At 42.7% G+C, this 25,656-nt stretch overlaps 1 protein-coding gene across 4 annotated transcripts in view; it reads right to left on the reverse strand.

The window, feature by feature from the left end:
• Positions 1 to 20,921, reverse strand: part of MBOAT1 (membrane bound glycerophospholipid O-acyltransferase 1) — a 58,957-nt gene extending 38,036 nt beyond the window's left edge. For all 4 annotated transcript variants that reach the window (XM_087764683.1, XM_009475498.2, XM_087764702.1 and 1 more), the window contains exon 1: positions 20,754 to 20,921. In XM_087764683.1, coding sequence (XP_087620809.1) covers positions 20,754 to 20,843 — 90 coding nt within the window. In that variant the 5' untranslated portion in view covers positions 20,844 to 20,921. The remainder of the gene's footprint in view (positions 1 to 20,753) is intronic.
• Between the last annotated feature and the right edge of the window lie 4,735 nt (positions 20,922 to 25,656).

Below are 25,656 nucleotides of genomic sequence, written 5' to 3' on the forward strand. Positions count from 1 at the left end.
CTGAAGATCAAACTTAGCTGTGCAGAGCTCACTGCAAGGTCTAGCCCATAGTTTACTGCAAGACTGACTTTTAGAGGTGCTAAGCAATTGCAGAATACTTCCGCAGATCAATCCATTCTGAGCTTACCTGAGCCAAACTGAAAGTATGGATAAACCAGGACAAATATTTTCTTAACCTGTCCCAAAGGTCTTAACTAACCTGTCTTCACCTGTCCCAAAGGTCTTAACTATGACCCTCCCAAAGAGAGGGAGGGAAGTTGTTTGTTTCTTGGGTTTGGGGAATGTAAGACAAAAGTCAAGACACCAGTAAAACTGGGGAGCTCCTTTCCTTTCCAAGTGCTGAAAAATTCGTTCTGCCTAGCAGGCTGAACTCTGTATTTAAAAGCGAGCACTAACTTGGTACCAGATCAGATCTGGTCTGTTCTCCACAGAGTAATAGAGGGATATGATAGCTTTTCATATCACTACCACCTCTATTTAGTTATTTATATGTAACATTTTAAACACATGCAGCGTTCACATGCATACACACGAAGACTGACAGTTCATCTGACAGTGACTTTACTGCATTCCATTTACCATTAATTTTATTCTTCACTCTGCATATTTAAGGTACCTAAGTAAACAGATCCCTAAGATTTTAAGAAATGTTGCACTGCATCACAAGTGAAGTAACAGTCACACTTTCCTCCCTTTCCCTTCCCAAAGAGGAAAGGGTTCATATTATTCCCATTTGGTTATTTCCACTGTTGCTAAAAACACTTTGTAAACAGTAAATTGAGGGTTTCTGAACATTGATGAATGGTGTCCACACAAAAATAACACGGAAATAGAAAACAAATTATATGAGAATTAACCCTTCTCATTCCAACCCACGATTATAAGTCATTTAACCCATGTGTTTAGTTAATCACATCCGTGCAGTGTTGCCATCAAATTTTTTTCACATCTGGTTTCAACTTTGCTCGTCTAATAGAAAAGAAACACCTTTGCTTTTTACAGTCATTTTCTTCCGGGCTCTAGCAAGTAAGATGTAATAGAATTAGGAATCAGAGCACGTGATATGTTGCCAAAACAAGATACTATCTTCCTTTCATTTTCCATGATTAAACATTGGAAGACAGAAAGGCAGTCTCATCACAGTATCCTGCACTGACATCTGGAAGACTTGTATCTGAGTCACAGCCAGCTGAAGACAGCCTTGCAATGCAGAAACAAGATATCTGCACTTTTGGAGAGAGAGAAAATCTGGAACAGCTCCAGCCCAACTGGGTTGATGGTTATTGTTGTCTGGTTAAGGAATTCTTTAATATCTAGTAGTCTCAACTTTAAAAGGGCAAATGGATCCAGAGCGTGTAAACACCAGATATGAACAACGAGAAAAAAAATAAACTGTAGTTCCTCCCTTTAACCATTCAAATTCTGTAGTAGCAATAACTCAAAGTGATGTTTAGACTGCAAAAGTGAGTTTTATACATAGCTAGCAATCAGGTCAAACCAACCGATCAAGCACCTATGATGTTGACACAAGAATAACCAAACATAATGGTTTCAAGATCTTCCTATACTGCTATGCTAAAATCAAAGCCCTCAAAGTACATAAAAGGTTAGTTCCACTTGCCTCAAGCCTTTGCACCTTCTCCTATTTTTAATAGGGTGAAACCAACTTGGCAAATGTTGGACAGGTACTGTAGGAAGGGGAAACAAACTCCTAGGGATCTGGAGTCACCTTTTCAGTTATCTCCAACAGGCAGGGCACATTATACGGGAAAGTCTTTCCTTCAACTTGCTAACCATTCTCAGAGGAAAACCATAAAACTTTTTGCCCTATCTTTTATTGGGTCCCATTAACCATCTGCAGGTGGGCACTTTTAAGGGCAATGACCATTTGGCAAGTCACAAAATAAAAGTTCCAAATACCTGGCATTAAATAAGCGTCTCTCAAAATCTCAGCATTTGGAGGACACGAGACTATTGCTGTTAACACTGAGTGACTGAGTGGGGACAATTATCACCTTTTGTTCTGGGGGCAAACTAGCTCCATGGTGGAGGTTTAAAAAAAAAAAAAAAAAAAAAAGTAGCAATTTGTCAAATTCCTCTAACAGGAAAGTCATGGAGCCATAGTGCATTTCCAAAAGGAGACAGGTAAATGTGTTGTTTGGTGCACTGGAAAATGACTGAAAAAAACCACAAAAATCTTACCAGGAGAAAATGGAAAGCACTTTTTCTTTTCCTAGCTAGAAGTTCTTGAGATGGGAAACAGAAAACACAAGAGGAGGCAAAGCCTGGCTTTAAACATTTCCACCAAATCATCACAAATAGTCTTGGTCACCACTCACCGTAGTTCAGGGTAGGCTACTAATCACCCACTTCAGGAAATTTCAATTCCCCTCATCCCACAAGCCTTGCATCTGCAAAACCCCCTATTTAAAGAAGTGGTAATAGACATTTGAGGGTTACTAGATCACACTCTAGGAAGAGATAATAAGTAAGATTAAGCACGTAGCCTGTTATTTTAGTGTTTTTAACATTTTCCTTATAGTTAAGTATCAGGAAGAAAAATCCTGCATTCTGTTTTCACCACAAAAATACTTTCCTTTTACTTTACTACTTTTTTCCTCCCAGAAGAACTGATCTCACTTTCCAAAAATCTAGGAGGATATAACAAATTGACCACACAGTTCTCTCCGAACTCCAAATGGCAATAAGTCCATTACCCAAACCGGACAGTCCTCTGTAAGCAAAATTCCTATTAATGCTATAATTCATTCGCTATGAAAATCACTATGAGAAATCACACTGCTAACTTGTCACTTCTTGGATGACAAGGTGTCCCCCACAACACACAACCTTTGGACAAAAAAACAGGCATGTTGCACATTCATACATGTTCACAGACAGAGGCACAAGTGTGTTATGGCACAGCCAGGCTGCCAGCGTATTCCCAGCTAGCATCCAGGTCCATGCCCACTCAACGTGCAGCAGATGATGCAGACTGTCCTCAGATTATAGATATCGCAGAAGATACCTCTACTTTTAGTCCAGGCCTTGTGCTTACCAGCCAAATGAGAGAATAAGGCTTTAAATCTGCATTTCATCTGCTGAACAAGAAAGCGTATGAACAGAGGCCTCCCATGGTGGCTCAGTATAAAGATGAAGTTGTAGCCCATGGTCAAGATACTCTGTATTTGCTGCTATCTGCTAATGAGCTACTGAGCATTAGTTTGGGAGGGTGCTACAAGGTTTTTATCTGGTAAATTAGAATTTCTCCTCTGTTCACTAACTTACCACAGATCACCAAACAGCTGTTTCCAGTATTTGGAAAAGCATAAGGAACCATGTTAGTAGAAACTACTGACAGCAACAGCAACTCCTTCTCAAGTCAAACCACTGTCTCTGGAGTCCAACAGTGCTTGGGTAGTATTTTGGAAAGGGGATGCCATAATAAAGCATTCCCCTTTGCCAGAGATGAGCCTCATTGTCCAGGATCGTGTCTTTCTTGGAAAAAATATAGCAAGAACTACAGAAGTGCAATAGCTTGTTTTCACTGTTGAAAAGATTATTTTGCACATATAACCAAAGACACCTGGCAAACACCATGTTTAAGTTCACTTTGCTGGAGACATTTCTACTTTGATGTTGAAAAATAGACCTGCTGTTATGATATCATTTCGTAACATCCAAATTGTGATATTTAAAATGGGTGTGTTAAGAATGAGAGATGGAATATTCTTTAATCAGATCATCTCAAAGATATCTGATACTGAAATTTTTCAAAATATTTTGATCTTCCAGACTATTTTTATGAACCATAAGGACAAATATTCTCTGCAGAGATGACTTAACTCTACGCAGGGAGGGGACAAACACCCCCAAAAAGGAGGGCGATATCACAGAAACCATGTGAAGTTTCCCACTGCTAGAATTTTGACTTAGGCTTCCACAAAGGAAAAGGATTTGTGTAACATCATCTGTGTAGCTCCCCTTACTGTCCACAGTGGTATCGCTTCGCACAGAACTCAGTGCGCTGAGAGCCAGCACAAACAGGCGTTTGTGAAGAAATTAGAATTGACTGTCACTTGCAAGATGCTGTATTTTGTGTCTACAGCCAGGCACTGTGCAAACAGCAAACAGCAAATTGCAAACAGCATGGGTCAGAGAGGAGGCAAATTCATTTACATTGGGGAAATACTGATACGACTACTGAAAAGTCACATCTCCAGTATCATACTGAAACAAGTCATTTCTCTGACTTTGAGTTGTAGGAGTCCTGTGGAAGATTGAGGGGGAAGAAGCAAAGGTTTGAATATAGAATTTCTCTCATGGGGGAGAGACAGAGAGAGAGAAGCATATATGCATGACTAATTTAAGATTATTGTCCTCTTCAGAAACAGCACTAAGTTCTCATAGCCCTGGCTTTTTTGTTGCTGTCGCATGCGGAATATGGAGTTGGTAAAGTAGAATATGCCAAATTGACAGTATTTTGGCCTGTTGTGTTGTTTTCCTGGGTAAATTCTTCCGTTTCCCTACTTACAGGGTCAAATATCCTTCCACGATTTAGACTATATTGAAACAGATGTTCTCTCTGGATTACCTCTATGAAGCCACTAGCAGAATAATCACTAGCAGGACACACAAATATAGCTATAGAGCAGATTAAACCCTGCCATCAGAAATTTTAAAAGAAAAACATTTAAGTCAAAAGTAAGCTTGAGAAGTCAAATCTACATCATAATGCTAAGTCACACACCCATACGTTTACCTTTGATGGCTGATAAACTTAATGTATGGACCTGATCCAAATACAGCTTTAGCTTGCTTTCAACAGCTCTTAACATTGAACTGTAATAACCCTATGTTGGACAGATGTTTAAGTAGTGATCATTTACGTGCAGCAATGTTCTGCCACTACCTGTAACTCAGTAATTACTGTTCTCTCAGTGAGCAATGCCAAAACATAGCATGATGAAATTCCCTTGTACCTGAGATAGCCAGCACTAATGCCTACCTGTGATAGAAGCAGCAGTAAAATCAAAGAAGCTGGAGCCTTTAGTCATTCAGGTGTTCTTTTTAAACCAAAATGCCTTTAGGTTGTTAGGAGAGCTGCCTCATTTCTTCAGACTACTCAGCAGTGAGGTAGCACACAAAGGTAGTACCTTTAACCCAAAAAAAGTACTTTAAAAAGAATAATTTGACATACCTCTGTGGAGGTATAGTATCGCATCGTATAACATGGCAGACAGTTCTAAAAGCAGAACTACAGCCAGCAGGTCAGAGTATAGAAGATATTTCAATGAGAAAACGAAAAAGAGGAGTGAAATGTCATTATCCAAATGGGAATTTTGACAGAAAAAGAAACCAAAACCAAACAAACCACCAGGATTACCTGCCTTGCTTTTCCAAAGGCTTCCACAGGAAGTACGAAGTCACTGGGATCTTGTACTTTGCATAGGAAAGATGGCATCTTGGATCACCTACCCTCCTTGCTTATGTGTAGATTCATACTGATGCAGAAGGAACAGGCTGACCTTATCACATTACTCCATCACTCCAGCTCTTCTCACAGGGTTCACTCAGAAGACCCGATTAAAGCATATGTAAAGTTAGGAGACAGATGCTGAAGTGAAAATGAACAGAACAAGGAAAACAACAACTCCAGAAAAGTAAAATGCAACAAAGCAGAGACTTGAGTGCCTGCAAAGCCTCCTCTGAAAGTCCCTAGAGCTCTAGGAATCTCCCGTGGCAGGGACACCACAGCACTGTTTCCCCCCTTTCTTTGCCACCTGTAAAGCTCAGGCAACTAACTGGAGCTTGGATCCTTAGTTTTCATAATCATTAGTTAAATACACCAGTTACCCATCTTTTTCTCCAAAATGAATTCTTGGATAATAGATATTGTTCCCAATTGGTCTTTTCAGGCCTGATGAGTGCTCCCACACCCCAAACAATTATTTGCACACAACCTCTCAAGAGCATTGCCTAGCCCCTGCTCTCCAACACCATCACCTCATCCACCACAGACAGTGGGTCAGCAACAAAAAAGAAGCAGGACTGAGACAGGTTTCATCAAGTATGATTCAGCTTGAGTTCACCAGCCTCAAAGCATTAACTGCTCTGGAGATTTCAGCCTGGTTTCTACTTTTGTATTCTTCACTAAATGACTTCAAAGTAGCAGTCCTAAGAGTAGCATCAACATAGATCTGCATTTTTTCCCCTAGATTTAAAGGTTTAGTTTTTAAAAACTTAGAACACAGCACAGCAAGTCAAGCACCTTTTCATTTTGTCTGTGTAACTGACACAAGTATGTAGGCGATTAATCCAAAATGCAAAGAAGGAAGACAATACATACATATGTGTGTACACCCAGCCACCCCACTGGCATGCTTTTCTGTGGCTTCAATGTAAATTATATTCACTGAATACCAATGGGAGTTGCATGAATGTAAGAATGGCAGGATCCTTATAGCAATGTTTCGAAAGTCCCAATTCAGAAACACACTTAACTTTCAGGCCAGATGAAAGCCTTGCGCCTGCACATATTCACCAATTTAAAAATAAAACAATAGGCTTAAAGTGCAACCTTCACTAGAACGGGAACTGGCACATCTAAAATAACATGCCCCATCATTGCTGTTGCAATGCCTGTGCGATTCTATTTTCAGTTCCTTTTCTATGCAAAAATGTGTCAGTGGTCTTTAAAAATACACACCAACACAAACAAGGCAGCTTTGTTCACATTATCCCAGTGATATCCCAGTAAGTTGCATACGCAACAGAAAGAAACAAACATCAGTAAGGGAAAAAAAGTGCCAACTCCACCAGTTATTCTAAACTAAAAGAAAGTGGGGCTTTTTTTACCCACTGTAGAAACTGTCAGCACTGTGTTAAATTTAGGCACATTATCCTTGGAATTAAGTGGCTTGATGAAAGACTAAACCTTTTAGCACTGCAATGGTATTATATAAGAATTTATTAGGCCCTTACACATTGAAAATCTGGAACATCCTGTATTTAAACGCTCAATCACGTTCATAGTAACTTAAAACAAGGGCACTGTAAAAATTAGCGTATTAGGACATGCTTTAAAAATTTATGCAAGGACTTTGCTAGAAGAAGGGGTAGAATTTACCTGTCCTAACACTGATGTCAATACCTGAGCTAGTCCATCTCAATTTCTTTTATTGTCAATGGGGAAAAAAGGCAGTTCTAGGTTGCAATTCATCTAATCCTAAAACACAAGTCTGAAACAGGTACTTCTACTATAAAAATCTAGATGAGTGACTCTAGATGTAGAAATGTACTCTGCAGACTTACAAAGACGAACAGTAGCCATATTACATGCATTAACTTTAACAGAAGCAAAAAGAAATCTCTGGACTGTGAAACTGGACTTCCATTTAGTTGTACGAGATGAAATTTTCAAAAATGACCCACAGGTCCTGGTGCTCCGCTTTTTGGTTTATCACTTAAAGACATCACAGAATGGTATCATATTCCAGAAGCCGGTATTCTGCAATAAACTAAGCCCACTTCAAGTGCCTGAAATAAAGTGGGGCAGGGGGAGCGCCAATCAGGAGGCACTTCTGAAAAAAAAAAATTACTAGTGTATCTACTGCCAGGTATGTGTTGAAGAGTTTTAGGGTAACAGTGCTCCTATGCGATGGGTGTAGTCACATGCACCCAGTTTCCTGCTTCTGCAAGCAGGTGCTGCAGACCTCAGTTCCTCCTGCCCTCTTCCTTCTCTAAGCAGTTTTGCATCTCTGAAACACCCAGTAACAGCACTTGCAGAAGAAGGGAAGGAAAACACTTGTGAACAGCAAAGAAAATGCTTTCAGTTGAGCTTAAAAACATCACTTCAGGGTATATCAACATGGAGAGGTGAAGATCTATGTTTTTCTGCCCATGCTCCAACCTAGCAAAATATGGGGCACCGATCTCAGGGTGCCACCATACCCTTTCCAACACTGCAGAGCCACAGAATCTAGTAAAAGAGGTACAGAAAATATTCCTTTCAACATGGAACCCCCTCACAGGCAGAAGAGGATACAAAGATTTTGGGAAGCCATCAGTAAGGGCCAGGGAAAAGCTGCAGTGAATCTGCTTGGATTTTTTTTTTTTTTTTGAGTTAATTTTCAGTCAGCTCAACCTGTGCAGATGCCCAATTGAGATTTTTCACAAGAGAAGAAAAAGAAGCGTGGCACAAGGGGAGGGAATATATGCAGAACCACCTTTCTTAATAGTAAACTTTAGTCAGAGCCATTTATTTGACTGGGAAAATCACATTTTCAGTTTATATTTTGGCAATTTTCTTTGCAAACATAACAGCTAGTAACTCACTCTCTTTGTTTCTGTAAACAATGAAAACTTTATATTCTGCAGGTGCTTGCAGAGTCCCCCGTTTCCACCATGGCCCTTGATTTTGCTGGCAAGCAAATTTTCTAGATAGCTTTTTTTCTTCATTTTTTTAGCCTGTTTCCAAAGAGCCATGTATGGGTTGGTTTTGTTTTTTTTTTTTCTTTTTTCAATTCAAGCACAATTATCTTTGTTTCATTCCTTTGCTATAACAGTGACTGTGTAGAATTAGCAAGCCTCTGTATCTGCCAACTTCAGATACTTGCTTTCACAATCATGAGATTTCACAGTCATAAAATACTGCTCTTCCCTATTGTTCTGCAGTCTAAAAGTAAAATTATTGCCCTATGCTGTTTAGTATATATTTATCTAACCTTCATTCATATGGGCTGTAGTCTTATTTTTAATCCCTTCAGAACTGTGGCAGGAAGAAAAGCCACCAATAAAACGTGTACAGCGACAATATCCTGTTGTGGCTGACTTTTGCTTCCTTATTTCTGCTCAGAATTTGCAGCACACTCACTTCATGCTCATTTATTTTGGATCTTGAACCATGCAAGAAGACAACGTAGTCTCAGCTGTTTAGTTATGCCTGCGTTACAAGCACCTTACATGTACAGCAAATATCTCTGGAAGCTGAACTTTGGAGCATGTCTAATTTTAGGTGCTCAACTTCAGACACTATTGAAAACAAGTAACTTGGAGATGACAAGCACTCAGAACTTGGTGCGAGTCAAACACCTCAACCATCACTAAACTAAAATATCTGGAAATCATTAGTACCTTTTCAAAAAGTCATGCTCTGAACGAATTCCAGGGGTTATCCCCTCCAAAAAAAGAAAAAAAAAAAAAAAGATTTCCTAGTTTTCAAACTTAGCAACCAAATCAAAACAAAAACTAACAGGAAAACACACAGCATGAGCAAATGTCAGTTGGTGAATAAGCATAAAGAAATGTAAAGTAAACAATAAAAAAGGAAGAGATACTTGGATTTTGCTATAAATTAATTTTATTTGCACTATACTATATTTGAGGAAAAAAGATTTAATTTCCTTGTCTCATTAAAAGCATGCTGCCTTCTTTATATATCCCCCACCAGAGTTCCATCCTTTTATTTGCATACAATACAGCAGAACTTTGGGTTAAAATGCTGATATTTTCCAAAGACAACTGTCATATCAGGAGGAAAAAAAACCCACCCACATTTGTATTACTTAACCACAGTATTATATTTTTCCCCAGGCGTATTCTTGCCATGCTTATAAGTCAGCAATAGCAGAAACTTGCTTTCCTTTACAAAGGACAGCAATCATTAGGCAACAGGAATAAGTCTCATTTTTTCCCCTTTAACAGTTTGGAAAAAAAAGAAAAGAATGCTCTTCCATTTTAGAATTATTACAGTGATGCTCCTACTATGCAGTGACAGGCAACTTGCTGTCCAAGAAACAAAGTACAGCAACAAAATTCCAGAAACTCCAAGTAAGCTCTTCTTGAAATACCCTATGAACTTGAACATAGCCAGGGAAAAGAAATTCAATAATCCTTTAAGTTGCACAAATAATTATAACTTCCCTTTCAGACATGCCCTTTACACATAAAGCCTAAAAAAACATGCTTTAAAAGAACTAGGGCATTGCATGACCTGCACAGCTGGCTTGCAAAATTTATTTCTCTCTCTCTCTCTCTCTCAAGGTTTTAGCCAGATGTTACTGGTATATCTCAGAAGCACTTTGAGAAAGCATTTCAGGTTTGATTTTTAGCAAACTTAAGATATCTCAAAATGCACATGGAACTTTTCCCACTGTTACTGTAGCACTAAAGTGCAGAGCGTGGTAGCATTTCAGCTTCCCTGATGCTGAAGGCACCCGAGCAATGAGCAGCACGTACTTTATACAGGACAAGCGAGAGGAGACTCGGAAGAGGATGACCAGGGACCTGCATCCCCACTGACTGCTCAAAGCCTCTCCAGGGCACAAGCCAGCAGTTCCACCGGCCAGCAAATAAATGAGGCCACCATCTCATAGGCAGAAATAGTCCAAGCAATTGCAAAGACCCGATCCTAGACACAGGAAAGAGGCACACCTGCCATTTAGGGTCTTCTAAACTGGTCTGGTTTGTTGCCCTTATTAGTGACTATGCTCAAAAACTGAAGCATCAGGGGAAAAGAGGAGGCAGATACAGAATCAATTTTCTCCTAATAATCATTTAAACCCTGACTCAACTCTATCCAGGCCAAAAAAACAGGAAGCCTGACTGAGATAGTTAGGCAACTGAGGTAATGGCGCACATAAAATGTATGATTGATAAACAGATAACAGACTACGGATCAGGATGTCAGAACCCTATCAAAGGATGAAGGCAGACTACACCAGACACCTGCTGCTGTAGTCTCTTCAAAGAGAATATGCAGATCACAAAACCCGCAAACACAGCGTTAAAGATATGCAGCATGAACTGAACAGAGACGACATGCTCAGCATATGGACAAAAAGAAACCCCAACAGTTAAAAATCAGAACAGACAAGTAAGGGGATAACCAAGAGGGAAATACATTACAAAGCATAAAAGGGGCCAGTTACTTTCTGTATAAACCAACAGAAGGACAGCTGTAGCTTGAGCTGCTTGAAAGTGGGATGTTGGAGAAGTGACCTCTCTTGGGCGTTGGCTGATCTTCCCTACAGAGACCTGCTGCTTCCTGCTGTATCACCATGTGAAGAAACTCAAGTAATAAATCCAGTGTCAAGTTAAGGCCTGGGAGGGGATGACGACTCTAGCAGAACCACTCACCCGTAACAGAAGCAGCCGCACTTGGGACTGCCAGCAGTGACTCGGGATCCCAAAAGCATCAGCAAGACCAGAGGCAGAGCTGCCAGAAACCAGTGCCTGCAGAGGGGACAGGCCCTGAAAGGCACCAGCAGAAGAACACATACTTCCAAAAGCTTTCCCCTTTAAGTTATTAAGTATCTTACTCTAGGTACTCATGTTTTTCATATAAACATCCAGGTCCACGCTGGCTCTGGCCAAGTTCTTGGCCTTAGCATCCTCCTGTTGAAATGGGTTTCACAGTCCAGTTCTGGACTGCATGAAAAAGACCTTAATTTTAATCAGTGTTGAATCTGCAGCCTTCCAACGTTACCACATTTTTTCTTCACATGGAGAAATACTGGGAGACAGAAGGGAAGAAGTCCTAGACCTATTTCATTTATGCTGCTCACGTATACTTTCACCGTGATCCCTCTTAACAGTCGCACTTCTAAAGCAAACAATCCAGTTCCTTCATTTTGCTTTTGTGTGTTTAAGAAAAAAAAGTCTACCCTCTAATTTTTTCTCTTTTACCTTGTTCGTATTTTCATTCTGGTTTCATAGCAAAGAACAACTATAGTCATCTTTTGATTGACAAGAGCAACTACAATGGGACAGAAACGTAATTATGTCACCCATTTCCCTCTGCCCTGGACCATTCTTTGTTCTAATCCTCATTTTATTTACTGGTTACCATCAGCAGAACAGCTCTAAAACTTTCTTTTTCCAAAGTGCTAAGCCCATTTTCCTCTCTGCAATGTTACATTTGCAATTGGGAACTAGAGCCTTAGCAGAGAAGTAGCAATAAAGGTAACACAAAATTAAAGTTACCGTCTCTGAATAAAAAACAAACAAATGTTTCCTCTCTCAAGAGTCTATCATATTTCACAACGTACCACAGCAATGTGCCTACACTTTCAACATACTTGTAGAAAATAGGCAAAACCCACCCATGCACTGAGTGCAGTGTTACTGTTGCTGTGGCAACTACAGACCACAATTTTTTTGCCTCAAGAGAATCAGCATGAACACAAACATACACACAAAGGCAGGAACAGCTGGGGGTGCTAACAGTGCCCACAACTCACTGTGGATGTGTAATGCTGCCATCAAAAACTGGATTTAACTCAAAAAGTACGTCCTTTAACTTCCCGGTCACTGTCTCTAAACCATTTATCTACCCTTGTTTTTCACCTTCAATACAGCATAGTTGGCAAAACATCCTGAGAAACCCTGCCGCATAAGAAGTACAAATGTAAGACAACTTAAACTCCGCTTGTGAGTGAACAAAGTAATTCTAAAACTCTCTCTCAAATAGCTAAATCATTGATCTATCAGCTGGAATTTGCTGGTGTAAATACTTACTGCAAACCGTAGGAGTCAGTGCTTTGAACCTGCCCTCTGTGTGTGCACACATGAGATAAAGTCAATACCGCACTACTCTTTTAACACTCCCTTGCACTGATAACAGGAAAAAAACTACTTTCACCAGTTTTTCACCAGTTTATAATGTCATTTAAGCTAGGTGTGAGAGTTAATAATTGAATCTTTTCTACTCAGTGGTCCTTTAAAAAAAAGGTTTAAAATAAAACTGATACATGAGCATGAAAACGAGCATGGAAGTTATTCGGGGAGTCCTCAAATGTCTTGTTTTTTGCCTAGTCATTTTGCCTTCCCCATTCCTGCCCTATCTGCATACCAGTGCCAACTTGCACTTGAACAAGAAACCACAAACGAAGAAAGTGCTCAAGTCCAATTAGAGCTTTCGTCACAAGACCAGGGCCTGTAGAAGAAGCAAATGCTCACCCTGTGCATGACAGCCAGCAGCTGAAGTTTCTTTCTTGGCCTGAAATTGTTATTTAGCTTTTTCGTATTCTGCATGCAATCCAAAAGACTGATCTAAAGGAGTATTTTCATGCCTCCTTTTTCCCTCCCAGACGTCCCCAGCCTGACACACTCACCGAACTTGAAAACTGCAGAATAGAATCTGACACCGATCAATAACTTTTTAAGTTGCTATTCCATAGGATTGCCAGATTTTTGTCTGGGACTTACCAGGCAGATACACACACTAAGGTCTATCTGCCCTTTGCATAAGTCATCTAGGTGGGTAGCTCACATAATTTCAGACAGCATCCCACCCACTACGCTGCACAGTGTCACATGAGGACACAGGCAAAATTCCTATTATCCAGCCACCCAGTCACCCAGGAACACCAGGTAAATGTTCAGAGTCCTCAAATCCCACCTGGACAAAGCATCCAGAAAGAGAGAAACCAAGAATGAAGAATTGTTCTAATATTACGATTTGTTTTGTCTAAGAGCAGATAGCATCACAAGTCATGCTATAGACTGATTGACTAACTTTCTTTAATAGTTTTCAGAGTAATGACTACCATTTCCAGTTCAAAAAAAAAAAAAAAAAATCCAAGCTGGTAAGGCTGTGTAGTTAATATTTTGAATTTTGGTTTAAAAATTATTTTTCATTCAGGTATTTTACTAAAACTTAGAGGAATAATTGAGAACAAACTCTTTGGGAATTTGTAAATGTTTCAATTTATTTGATTCAAAAATTAGTTTAGAAGGTTTTTTTCTCACATTATTGAGATTTCTTTGGTTTTTAAGCCTGAAATTTTCTTATCATGAGGGAAACACAAAACACAGTAGAAAAATTATTTCCCACCCAACTCCATTAAGGATGCAACATAATGTACGTAGATCCCCCCAAAAAGTTCTAAAAACAACATTTACGTCAGAAACCATTGTTCGTGCTTTTATTTTTGCTTCAGTGCTCACCTATGATTTTGGAAAAGCTGTTTAAAATGCCTTAAGCCAGAGGAAAAACAAGTGGTGAAAACGAACATTTCTAATCAAGATCATAAGAAGGGAGAATGATCAAATCCCACCTCGGTCTGGGGAAGGACCACCCAAAGGGTTTCCCCTTGACCGTTTTTCTCCATGTGCAGTTCTCGCCGTTGGCAGAGGCAGGACAGGCTGACCCAGCTGAGCCCCATGCAGAACGGACTGGATTCCACATTGTCAGAAGTGACTAAACAAGCCTGACCAGTGGTATGCTCTGAAGAAACCACCAAGTGGAGGGCAGAGATTTCCACTATGCCTATCTCAGCAAGCGCTGTGGTGCAGCAGAAGTGGGTCTGAAGAGCAAAACGGGTGAGGATGAGGACCCTACACTCACGTGACTCATTGTCTGGAGGGTCTCACTTCAGAGGAGCTGAACTCTGGTGCTGCGGGCTATGTGACCTTCAGCAGCTGAAGCACTGCAGGCTCCCGGGGCAAATCCTTCAGCCTCACAGTCTCAGAAAGCAACCCAGTGTAGATGCTCCCAGGGCCACTTCGTGTACAAAGTGTGCTAAGTGGGGACAGTCAAGAGATTCATTCCCAAAGCACACTCCTGATCCAAACTACATGTTAACATAAACACTCCCACTATTAGTAAAGGATGGTAGAAATTTATGCATCAGGCTGTACTTTTAAAAGCAAGCCTGAGTTTCTGGAAGCTCTCCGTAAATACCCTCACTAGACTACCCAAGCATCCAGGAGATGATGTTTGGTACCCTCAAGGTTACCTGTAACTACCAGGTCACATTCAGAAGGATTTTTTCACTACAAAGAGAAACACGGCCCATTGACATCAGACTTTTGACTTGGTTTTGGACAAGTACAAAAGGTTGGATTCACCTCTGCAGTGATGCCAAGCCCAGCGCTGCAGCCTCCCCTGCCCAGGGATTACCAGCACCACTTGCAGTTTGGCAAGTCTACCTCGAGTGCTGCCCATTCTCGTGAACTGTAACAGGAGCCAAGGAGCAGCCAGGGCATTAAATACCGTGCCAGGCTGGCCAACGTGCAGTAAATCCTAAGCTTCAGGGGCTCCCCTGAAAGCACAGAGCCAGCTCTGTGCTCGGTGCCTAGACCCCTAGGCTAGAGCCCAAGAGTCTTCGTCACTACTTTATATTGTCTCAAAATAGCTGCAGAGCACCACTAAATCAGTGCTGGTGTGATTAACGTGCAGAGAAGGTTTCAGGAAACTTTACGCAGCCCTTCAACATTTATTTTTCCAGATCTCGTTTAACACAAATGAGAAGGAAAGTGCTTAAAAGGGGGAAAATTGCAAGTGCCTGATTCCAGTTGCACTTTTGTCCCTTGCCAAATGAAAAACTTAATACGGACAGACTTTGTTTTCAAGGCCTGAAGGATGTGGAAATATTTACACCCATAGTATCAAGACATCAGCCATGAGGTTCAAGACTGCAGTGCCAAACTGAGTGAGAACATGTTGAAAAAGGCAGCACGTGTTTCCAAGGCAGAGGAAAATGTGTATTATTGCAATTGTTAGTAATAGCTGACCTGAACAGAAATAAATGCTTTGGAGATGGCCTTAATCTTTGGAAAGTACTATACCTCTGTCTCAGGAACATACAGAATCTTGGGTCCTGCACAAGCCAGTGCAACAAGTTCAAGAGTGGATTTGCTCTAAATGCACAGAAAAGCCGTGCAGCCCACGAGCACTATGAACCGCCCTGCTTGCAGGCACCTGTTTAACTGGGGACCCAAAACAGGGTCGGCAAGACAATGCCTCTGTTCGTCAAATCACGTGTTATGTCCTTCATGGCATTACAGTAAAGAGCTAATGATTTCTTTTAAGTTTTACAACATCTGGGTACTTAAAAGTCAGAAAATATCAAAATTAAAGTTGGCATTGGCAATCAAAGTAATATCTCTCTATAAATGCATTTTAAGATATTGATTTCAAATTTCATTTTTGCATACTGTTTCTCAAATAACTAAAAGTTATACAACTTTATTTTTTGCAGTTGAGGGTGTCAGGCAGGGAGGCATTAAATCTGACAAGTACTGCTGCGATTCAAAATGAAAACATAGAATTTTCAATTGCAAAATGACTGGCACTAGGAAATTAAAATGTAGCATAGCTCATACCAAACATGGACAATTGCTGCTGTTGCCTTAGAGTAGCTTTTTTCAGGTACAAATCTGATACTAACCCCACTTATGTCTTCAATGAACTTCCATCTTCAGTTATCTCGCTTCAATCTGTAACAAATTACCTTTTTTCCTCAGCATTACTACTAATGCCTCTATTGACAATCATTAAAGGAACCTCAAAGTTCTCAGCCTAAGTCTGTTGAGTTCCTAGAAAGCTAATTTTGTATTTGGCTTTTCACTGCCCAAAAAATGGATTAGAAACTCATGCAGAGAGGCTTGGAACTAACACATCTGCTGACTAGCTAAACAGGAAAGCGTAGCAGTAAAACTGAAGTCGGACAGTAAAAGAGCTGAAAAATGTGAAATTTAACAAAACAAGCCCTGATTTTGGGATCAGAATTCATGCTGATTTTTGTAAAAGGACAAAAAAAAGTATATATACTTTTTTCTTCCTTCTCCTTTTTAAACCAATTCATCAGTATGCTTTGTGCAGAGAGCTATTCAAACTCAGGGAATGGTAGGAAGACATCTCTAATACTTCAGCTATCCCAAGACTCGGCGGCATGTCCCACAGTCCCCCCACAGAATCAGTGTTTTATTTAAACTGTTGCCAAAACATAAATATGCAAACCAGCTCCAATGAAAGGATTAAAGTGAAAAACAAGGTGTACAACCAGCAGCCAAAGCATCCAAAATTAAGTTTAAATGCACATTTTTCCCCTTTGGGGCTGGCCTCATCAATGAAAACACTGAAGTTAAAAGCCTTCCGATATAGACCTGAGAAGATGCTCATACATTTTTTTTTTTTAGAGAGTCTCCTTGAACACAGAACATATTTCCCTGAAAGTCAACAGACTTGGTACTGTCTGACATAGGTCAGGGTAAGGCCTGTTAAAATGTAAGGTTTGTTGTATGGCAGTTGAAGACTTGCATTTGGGCTGCTGCTTCTAAGGCAATAGGTAACCTGGGATATCAAGGATACTGCAAAATAACCTTGAGAAGTGAAACTTTTTAATCGTATGTGTTAACCCTTTGAATCTGAATTACTTCTAGAGATGCCTACAGCTTAGGAAGGTATGGTAAAACTACATATGGATAAACAATGCCATTAAACTTACTTTTAATATACCTTTAAATAGGATATTTATTTCTTCGCTGTATTTATACACACATGCACTTTGTTCACAGAAATTACACTATTAAAAATTTAATGTTTAACTTCCCATATCTCACTGATTTATGGTAGACATATGACAAAAAAGTATATGCTTTGCCAAAAGTTACTGTATAAGCATACAGTAGGGATGATGTTTCAGAATCAGTGATTTGGGGCATACGTGATAAGGAAAAAAAAAACCCCAAAACTCTTTTCCAAATGCTGCTGGAGGTATGTCATTGACCTAGCCAGATATTTTTAGAACACAAGACAGCTAAACTTCAAAGTCTGCTTTCCTGGGATATGAGGATGAATTAAACACAGAGTCTTTTCATCCTCTTTCAAGCTCATTAATCTTGTTACTGAATATAGCACTTATTAAAAAATAATATTTCAATGCTGAATTCAAAGATAAATCATCCATTAAAGAGAGATGCAAATACACACTGAGACATCAGGATTATTTTAGCATCTAAAGCAGAAAACATCACTATGTTCTTATGCAGTACACTGTCTGCTAAATAAAATCTGAACAGTCTGCCAGGTACACAGCACAGCTAGGAATTGCACCTTCTGTAATTCTGCACTGTTTTTAAACTTAAGCTGTAATTTTTTTTAAATTAAGAAAACAACCAATGTGAAAAATGACATTTTCATATTCATCCATGCTTCCCGTAGTGAGTGATACAATAGCTACTTATCAGATGACAAAACATTTTCCACCTACCATTACTGCAGCTTTTCTGCCCCTGCTATCAAAGGGTAATGATTACGACTTTCGTTTTTCAGACCTTCATCTCAACTTTTTTTCTGGTCTTGCCCATAGACTGAAACCTCTCTCATAGCACAGGCCTCATGGAAAACCATCTCTATAAAAGAAGGGACAAGTCCTCTGTGCACTTAACGTAGAGGCAGGCAGGCACGCACGGCTTTCACGTACCACAGTGACTCAGAGGGTCTAAACTCCACCTGCAGCCTGTCTCTCGCTCTCTGGGCACTTCTCAGCATTTTTGAAGGCTCAGGGCCAGCCATGGGGAACCGCCAGCTACACGGACTGGAGGGAGATTTAGGCTGTCACCATCCAACAGGCCGAGCACGATGATGCTGACATACAGAGACAAACCAGAGATTACCCCCTCTTTTGCAGCCTAGCCACCGAGTGGAAGGCATAGAGAGCCTGTTCACATTGCAATAAGGGTCTTGTATAAAACCAGTCCCTGCTGCACGTAGGATTCATATCTAACAGAAGTCTTTAATATGCAAAGCTCCATTCTGCACAGAGAAGCGAGTGAACTTTTCTTTTCCCCCTCAGCGAAAGACTTATCTCATTCTAAGGAGCAAGGTAGCCAAGCCACCTGGCAAAAGAGCTCTGTGAAAGTGTTGGAAGTGTTTTTATTTTGTTTCCGAGGGCATTAGCACCGCAGGTCAGAGTTGAAACTCATGTCATTTGAGGGAACAGTGGTGGCACAACGCTTCCACACAGTGATCTGGGTATTTCCTACTTCAGGGCAGCAGAAATCCCTGATGGTTGGCATGGTCCAGCACATTGCAGCAGGGCAAGAGGGGTGGGGGAGACTTAAAATTTTAAGTGACAGCATAATCTCACAGGGACAATTAAGCAGGATTGGGGACGGGGGGGGAAGGTGATTTTCAGGTGAGAAAAGCTACATTTCAGCACCGCTGTGCTGCAGTTCTGCTTTGAACCCCAGCAAGCAGGGTTCCTCCTGGCCCATCACTGCTCCGTGCCGCTGGAGCCAGCGGGGTCATTCGCAAGGACAGCCCCTATGCCTGCACATACGCTCGCACAGCCCTGAAGTGCCACTCTTAGCCACACTGCTAACCCCAGAGCATGTGCCCGCCACTTACCAGTGTGGGCTCAAGATGCAAACCACCAGGCACACGGGTGCCCAACATCAGCACGCATGGGACCGGGGCCCTGGGACAAACACAGCACGTAACCAGATGCAGTAAAACATCCTCTGGCCCAGAAGAGCATGGGGAGAATTTTCTCCACGGACAACATCGTCTTTGTATCACCTTGGCTGAATGGAAGGACAAGTTTTTGAAAGCTTAGAAAGAAAAACTGCAGTCTGTCAAGTCTTCCCTGTTCAGTGACCCAGTCAGCCTAACACTGTATGTACACCATGGCGTCGCAAACAAGCCGGAACAGTAAATGTTTGCTATTCCTGGTTCCTTTGGTGTTCCTGCATTCATCAATCATGGCATGGAATACCTCAAAAATAAGCTATTGCTATTCATGCACCTTCTCCCAAATTAGTAGCTTATAGGTAATTATAGGCCTTTATTGTTTGACTGCTTTAGCATTGAGCAACAGATCTCTTTTTTACATCAAAGCCTGTTTTCTGTTAAAAAAGGGAAAACTGGCATGGTCAGATGCAGGGGTTTAATCTATAAAATTATATATTTCTTACTCAACTTTAAAAACAAACAGTAGTAAAAAATGACACATAGCATCAGCCACTCTGCAAACAGAAGAAAGCCAATAAATCTCAATCTTCTGTTGATTTTTACCAGCACGTCTGTACTGCCCTGGTTTCTTAGAACACAGCTCAGCCTCCTCATGGTTTGGTGGAGACTTTTCCTGGTCAGCACCAACTTCCAGACCTAACTTCCTTGTTGCTGAAAGAATGCGGGAAGGCAGCAGGTGCACGCAGGCTTGAGAGACAATAAAAGGTGGTGGTGGGGAGCAACGTTTTCTGCCTGTTAAGGGTCAGTTTAACTAGGAACCTATCAACAACCAGACAACACCACTGCCAAAAATATATTACACCGTTAAGCATTTCGTACAGACTTGCTCGCCCGTAAGACAGCTTTTGCGTCTGTGTGTCTCACGCATCTCCATACACACGCTTTGCAGTTCCATCAGGCGCTTGTGCTAGGCTGAAGGAGACTTCTGTGCCGCCTTGCTACACACCTGTAGCCACAAAAGCAGTGCCTGAACGTAGTGATCTCTTACCAGGGTCACTGCACCCGCCCGCCCGCCCAGAGCCCGCGCCCAAGCAGTTAACCAGAGGCGGGCAAGCACCTGAACTCCTCCAGCATCTCAAACTTCGCCGCAGTTCGCTCAGCACCGTGACGTGCAGCATCCAGCAGCAGCAGCGGCTTCTTGCAAGAGCACCAAAAGCGCCAGGCGTTGCCGGGAAAAATAAAGGGTTCTCGCCGCACCGAACACCGGCGGGGCAGCCCGCCAGAGCTGCGCGCCTCGACCCCGACCCGACCCCGCCTCGCTCCGCCGAGCGCCTTCCCCTCGCCGAAACCCCTCTCTACCCCCAGTTTTTCCGCGGGGGGCGGTGTCTCCGCGCTGCCCCCAGGGCCCTGTGGCAGATGCAAGGCGTGACAGCCACGGGCTAACGCGGCTCTGCCACAGAAGCCTTCCCGCGCCGGGAGACCCCCGCTTCGGGACACACGGAAGAGTGCCGTCCCCGCCCCAAACCCGGCCCGGCCCGGCACGCAGCCTCACCTGGTCCAGCGGGATGCCCAGCAGCCCGCTCAGCGGGTGCAGCAAGGTGGAGCCGGTGGTGCGGTGCAGGGCGCCGGGCGGCTCGGCCATGCTGCATCCCCCCCGCCGCCACACGCCCCCGGCCCGCGGGCACCTGCGCGCCCGCCCGCACCGCGCCGCGCCGCGCCGCGCCGCTCCGCGCCCGCCGGCCGCCGCCCCGCTGCGCCGGCCGCCGGGCCGCAGGGGGCGCTCGGCGGGGCGGGGCCGCCGCCAACGGGCGGGGGCGGGGCGGGCGCCGGCCGGGCCCCGCGGCTGGGGAGCCGGGAGCACGGAGCCCTCGCCGTGCCCAGGGCCTCACCTGCCGCCTCCCGCCGCTCCCGGGAGAAGGGGGGAGCAGGCGGCCGAGCCCGCGCGTGGGGGTGGTCCGTTATAACGGCCGGCTGCCCCGGCCGGATTCGAATTTGAAAGGCAACTGCTCCGTCCTGAGGGAGCGCCCCTCGCCCCCGCCGCGCCGCGTTTGTGACGGGAAGTGAAAAACATCCTCCGCGTCCCCCGCCGGGGCCCGGCCCAGGAGAGGGGCAGAGCGGGGAGAGCCCCGGTGGCTGTGCCCGGCAGCGGGGGGGGGGGGGTGGGCGGCGGGCCCGGGGCTGGCACACGGGGGGCTTGGCGAGGGCGCCGTGTGCCTGTGGGGGCAGCGGGCGGGCCTGGTACGGGTGCGGGGCACCCGCCGGCAGCGGTACCGGGCTTGCCGGGCGCTGGGGGAGCTCGGCCCAACCAGGTCGCACCGAGAGTCGCAGCTAAAACCGGCTTCCCTGACCCGGCTTCTTGCCAGAAGCATTAACTTCCCCAACACCTGCGGGGCCAAGCTGCCAGTTCCAGCTGTCCCAAGCTAGGGGAGAGCTGGAGTTCCACAACCGAAACAGTTGTAAGATTTTTATTTTTTTTTTTAACATAAGTATGTTTTTTTCAGTCATCGCTCTTAGAAGTACTAACGTTTTTAATGGAGAATTACCAAGTATTCAGCCTCTGGTGCACGTTGCTGGAAACAAAGATGCGTGTGATTTGGGGAAATAATGACTTTCCTTGATAGGGAAAAAAAAAATGAAAAAGGAGTAGGTGTTTTAACTGATAGGTTTATCTTGTAAGTGAAATATGGCCATTAAAAAGGTACTTCTGCCAAGATCATCTGTCTGCAGAAGGAGTGTTCTTATGCTTGCCCTGGACAATGTAGTATTGTGTTGCAAGGAGAACTCGGGCAGCGCTGCAGAGCTTTCTGTTCAGCTCGTGCCGCTGACCTGCTTAGAACCTGAAATAACCCAAAGGTTCTTTGCGGGCTCGGTTTCAGGCTCTTTAATAGGCTCATCGTTCTCTCTTCTTCGAATAATTGCCAACTGTGGTAGCTGAAACTGTAGTAGCAGCTTAAAACAGTAGCGTGACGTGTTCAAAGTGCCCTGCTTATGCTGTGTAAGTGAGTGCTGTGCTGGAAAATGCATGCACAAATTGTTCAGTAGGGAAGGAGTTTTACAGCAATGATATTCTCTTAGTAGTATTGTTTAAGTGGTACCAGTTTGAACATATATAAATATATATATACATACATACATGCACACATATACTGTAAGTAGGGAGAGTAAGCCATTCGGAAGGACTGGGTAGCCATGCATAAGACTTCCTAAGGTTTTCCATTAGAAGTCCCTCTTTCCAGTTGTTTAAAATTTGCCAGCCTGAAACTATCTGGGTGGAACTTTCCATGGGCTGTGTCCACCACGAGCAGGCTGCTTGTTGAGCTTCGGCTAAAACCATTGACCTGCTTTTGGGAACAGAATAAAAGTGATTTATTACACACATGCTACAGATATTCTCGAAGCTTTTTCACTGTGGAAATCTTGTACTTCTGGGATGATGACTTCAAGTTTAGATGTGGTAGTTGTCCTGGAATCAAGGAAATGCCTTTCATTGTCTTTGTGAAACTACTCAAGAGTGACCAACTGCCAGAGTTCTGGGGAAAAAAACTCACACGTGATCCGTGCGGAGACTCAGGAGGTCAATATGTAACATCTCTAAAGACCATAAGCGTTCTTCAGCCCTTCACTTTTCCTCCATGTGACTAGACTCCAACTATTTCTGCCACTACAGGAGCAGAGTGGGATGACACAGGGCTCCAGGCACCGGAACTGAGAAGGGCGTGCCTGCTGTCTATAGTCAGTACTCGGCCATGTGGGCTTTGTACGGTGGTGGAAACAGCTGCTCCGGAAAACAGCTGGAAGGAGAAAAAGACAGATGGAGAAAACTAGGAGCAAGAGCACAAGAAGGAGGAAGATGGCGATTCTGAAGTGGGTGAGCACAAGAAGCCCAGTGAAGGGAACTAGAGCAAAGCTGGATACAGATACAAAGGAGCAAAGGGAGCTATGGTTAGGAGGACAGAACTGGTGAGGGACGTGTACCAGCAAGAAGGGAGCAGGACAGAAGTTTGAGAAGACAGGCAAGATGGTATTGGGATGAAAGCACCTCAGAGAGAGATGAGAAGCTGAGAGTGGCAAGACGGGATGAAAGAAAACTGGAGTTATTATTAGAAGAATTATTAATATTGAAAGCTACTATTCATGAATTTCAGTGTTCCTTTTCTTGTTTAGCTAGTAGCTTTCAAACACATAAGCAAAATATCGTCAGCTCTACAGCTCACAGTCACAGAAGTCTGGTACAGTCCCAAAAGAAGGAAAGGGTAGATTCCACCTCCAAACCTGAGCTGTCACCAGCAAAGCTTGGTTTGATGTCTCCTCAATGCAGTCTTTGGTGCATGTCCTTCTGCGGGAGCTTAACTAGCTTGGTTACAGGGTAGTACAGATGTGCGGAGCCAGCAGCCCCTGCTCTCACGTTGTGCAGAGTCTGTGCCCCTGGAACGGGAAGCCCTGCAATAACAGACACTTGAACTGACATTGCATGGAGCCAAGGGACATTCAACAGGGCTAAATCCAGCACACTCCTGGACCCAAAACTGGCTCAGCAAAGGTACATTCATGATATACTGCACTTAAACTAGAAAGCTCTCCTGCACTCAAGTGAGGTTGAATGGACTGAGCTTGAATATCTTTGCACCACTGCTGTATTTGATTTATAAACTAATTTGCACATGGAAATTGTATGTCATTGTCTGCCGCCCCCTTCTCTACTGGCTGGACCACCTACAAGGTGTAAAAGCAGGCATAAGCAGTCAGACAAAAGGTTATTTAGGTCTCTTGTTTCTGTCAGTGACAATTGTGGATACTTAGACAAGGTATACAAGAAACATGGCAAATACAGAGCAATACTTTTACTTTGTACTCTCCCAGCTTCTAGCCATCAGGACTTCCAAAGATGGAAATTTCATCTGGAATATCATGTTTAATAGCCACTGATGGGCCTATGTTACATGTCTAATATTTTTTGAATTCACTTATATTTTTGACCTCCACAGTATCCTGTGAGTTCCGCTGTTTAATTATGTGCTATATGAAAAAGTACTTCCTTTGGTTTGTCTTAAAGCAGCTGCCTTGTAATTTCATTGGGTGCTGTCTTGTTCTTGTGCTGTGAGAAATAAGTGAGTAATCATTGCTTAATCCTCCCCCATGCTATTCATAACTTTATATATCCTGAGTTGTCTCTTGTCCTGAGGAGTCTAGTTAATCTCTCATTATATCGAAGTTATGGATGTCTTTGTTCTTCCTTTTCATTCTTTTCTGTATCTATTTTTGAAAGGGAGAGACTATAGATTTATGTGGTAACATAATGTTTTGTCTATATTTCTTTACCGAGAATTCCTAACATCATCCCCAGTGACTTCCAAGTCTATTTTCTCAAAGGTAATAGGTAATTTAGAGCCTAACATGTATGTATAATCAAGACTTGCTTTTTCCTGTTTACATTTATCAGTATTAAACGTTAACAGTCTTTAAATTGCTCCACAACAGAACATTGCGAAATCTGTTGCAACTCTATAATCAAGCTTTAATTATCCTGAATTATTTCATATCCTTGCTGACTTTGTCTTCTCATATCCTTTTCCAAAAACTTAATGTGTTCAACAGGACAGATTCCTTCGTATTAATTTCCAACTAGACATTTATTCTCATCCTCTATTTATTTACTTCTAAACAGCTATTAAACCAGGAGAGAGTAGTCCCTACTATTCTGTGATTATTTAATTTTTGTAGATGAGAAACCTTACCCCCAACAATCTGGCAATACAAATATACTTTCTTGGCAGGATCACCCTTAGTGTTCAAAGAACACTAATGGATTTGTGACGTGTAACTTCTGTACAATGGCTACAATTTCCCCATTATATCATAGTTACCTGAGTGTCTACTCATTTCGTCATTTGCTCTACAGTTTCTACCAGTTGTGTATGGAAGTGAGTGCTGCTCTGTGATTTTCTGACCCTGCCTGGTTGATACAGTTCCATACGGTGAGTGTTACTCTTCAGTGGAAGGTGTTTTTTTAGGATTTAAACAGTAAAAGGCAATTCACTGGACAACATGGAGAGGTCGCAAAGACAGTCATGTAATAGTTGGGAAATGCGGGAATGCAGGTTGCCAGTGTAGCACCCAAGGCACAGCGTAACAATGTTGTAAGACATCTAGAATGATCTCATCAATAGAAATGTTAGTCTGCCACTAAAAAATCCCTTTTACCTTCGCACAGGTGTTTTTAACTCTGACCCTGCAAAACACTAGTTTTGGAAGAATCCAGAAAAGGTTGGAAAACATGGTAGCAGGGGGAGAAATGAAGAATTTGATTCCACAGTTAAGGAAATAATGATGCGCAAGTGCTGTAAGGCATCTTTTGTGGGTGAATGAACCTCACCAGAGACAAGCTAGAAATTACTCTGGTATTTTGCTTCAGAATGAACGGGAATGGGTTTGTTTTCAAATCCTGATTCCTTTTG

Source organism: Nipponia nippon, unplaced genomic scaffold, assembly GCF_047370975.1.
Source record: "Nipponia nippon isolate SJK-2023a ecotype South Korea unplaced genomic scaffold, ASM4737097v1 scaffold_1, whole genome shotgun sequence".
NCBI lineage: Eukaryota > Metazoa > Chordata > Aves > Pelecaniformes > Threskiornithidae > Nipponia > Nipponia nippon.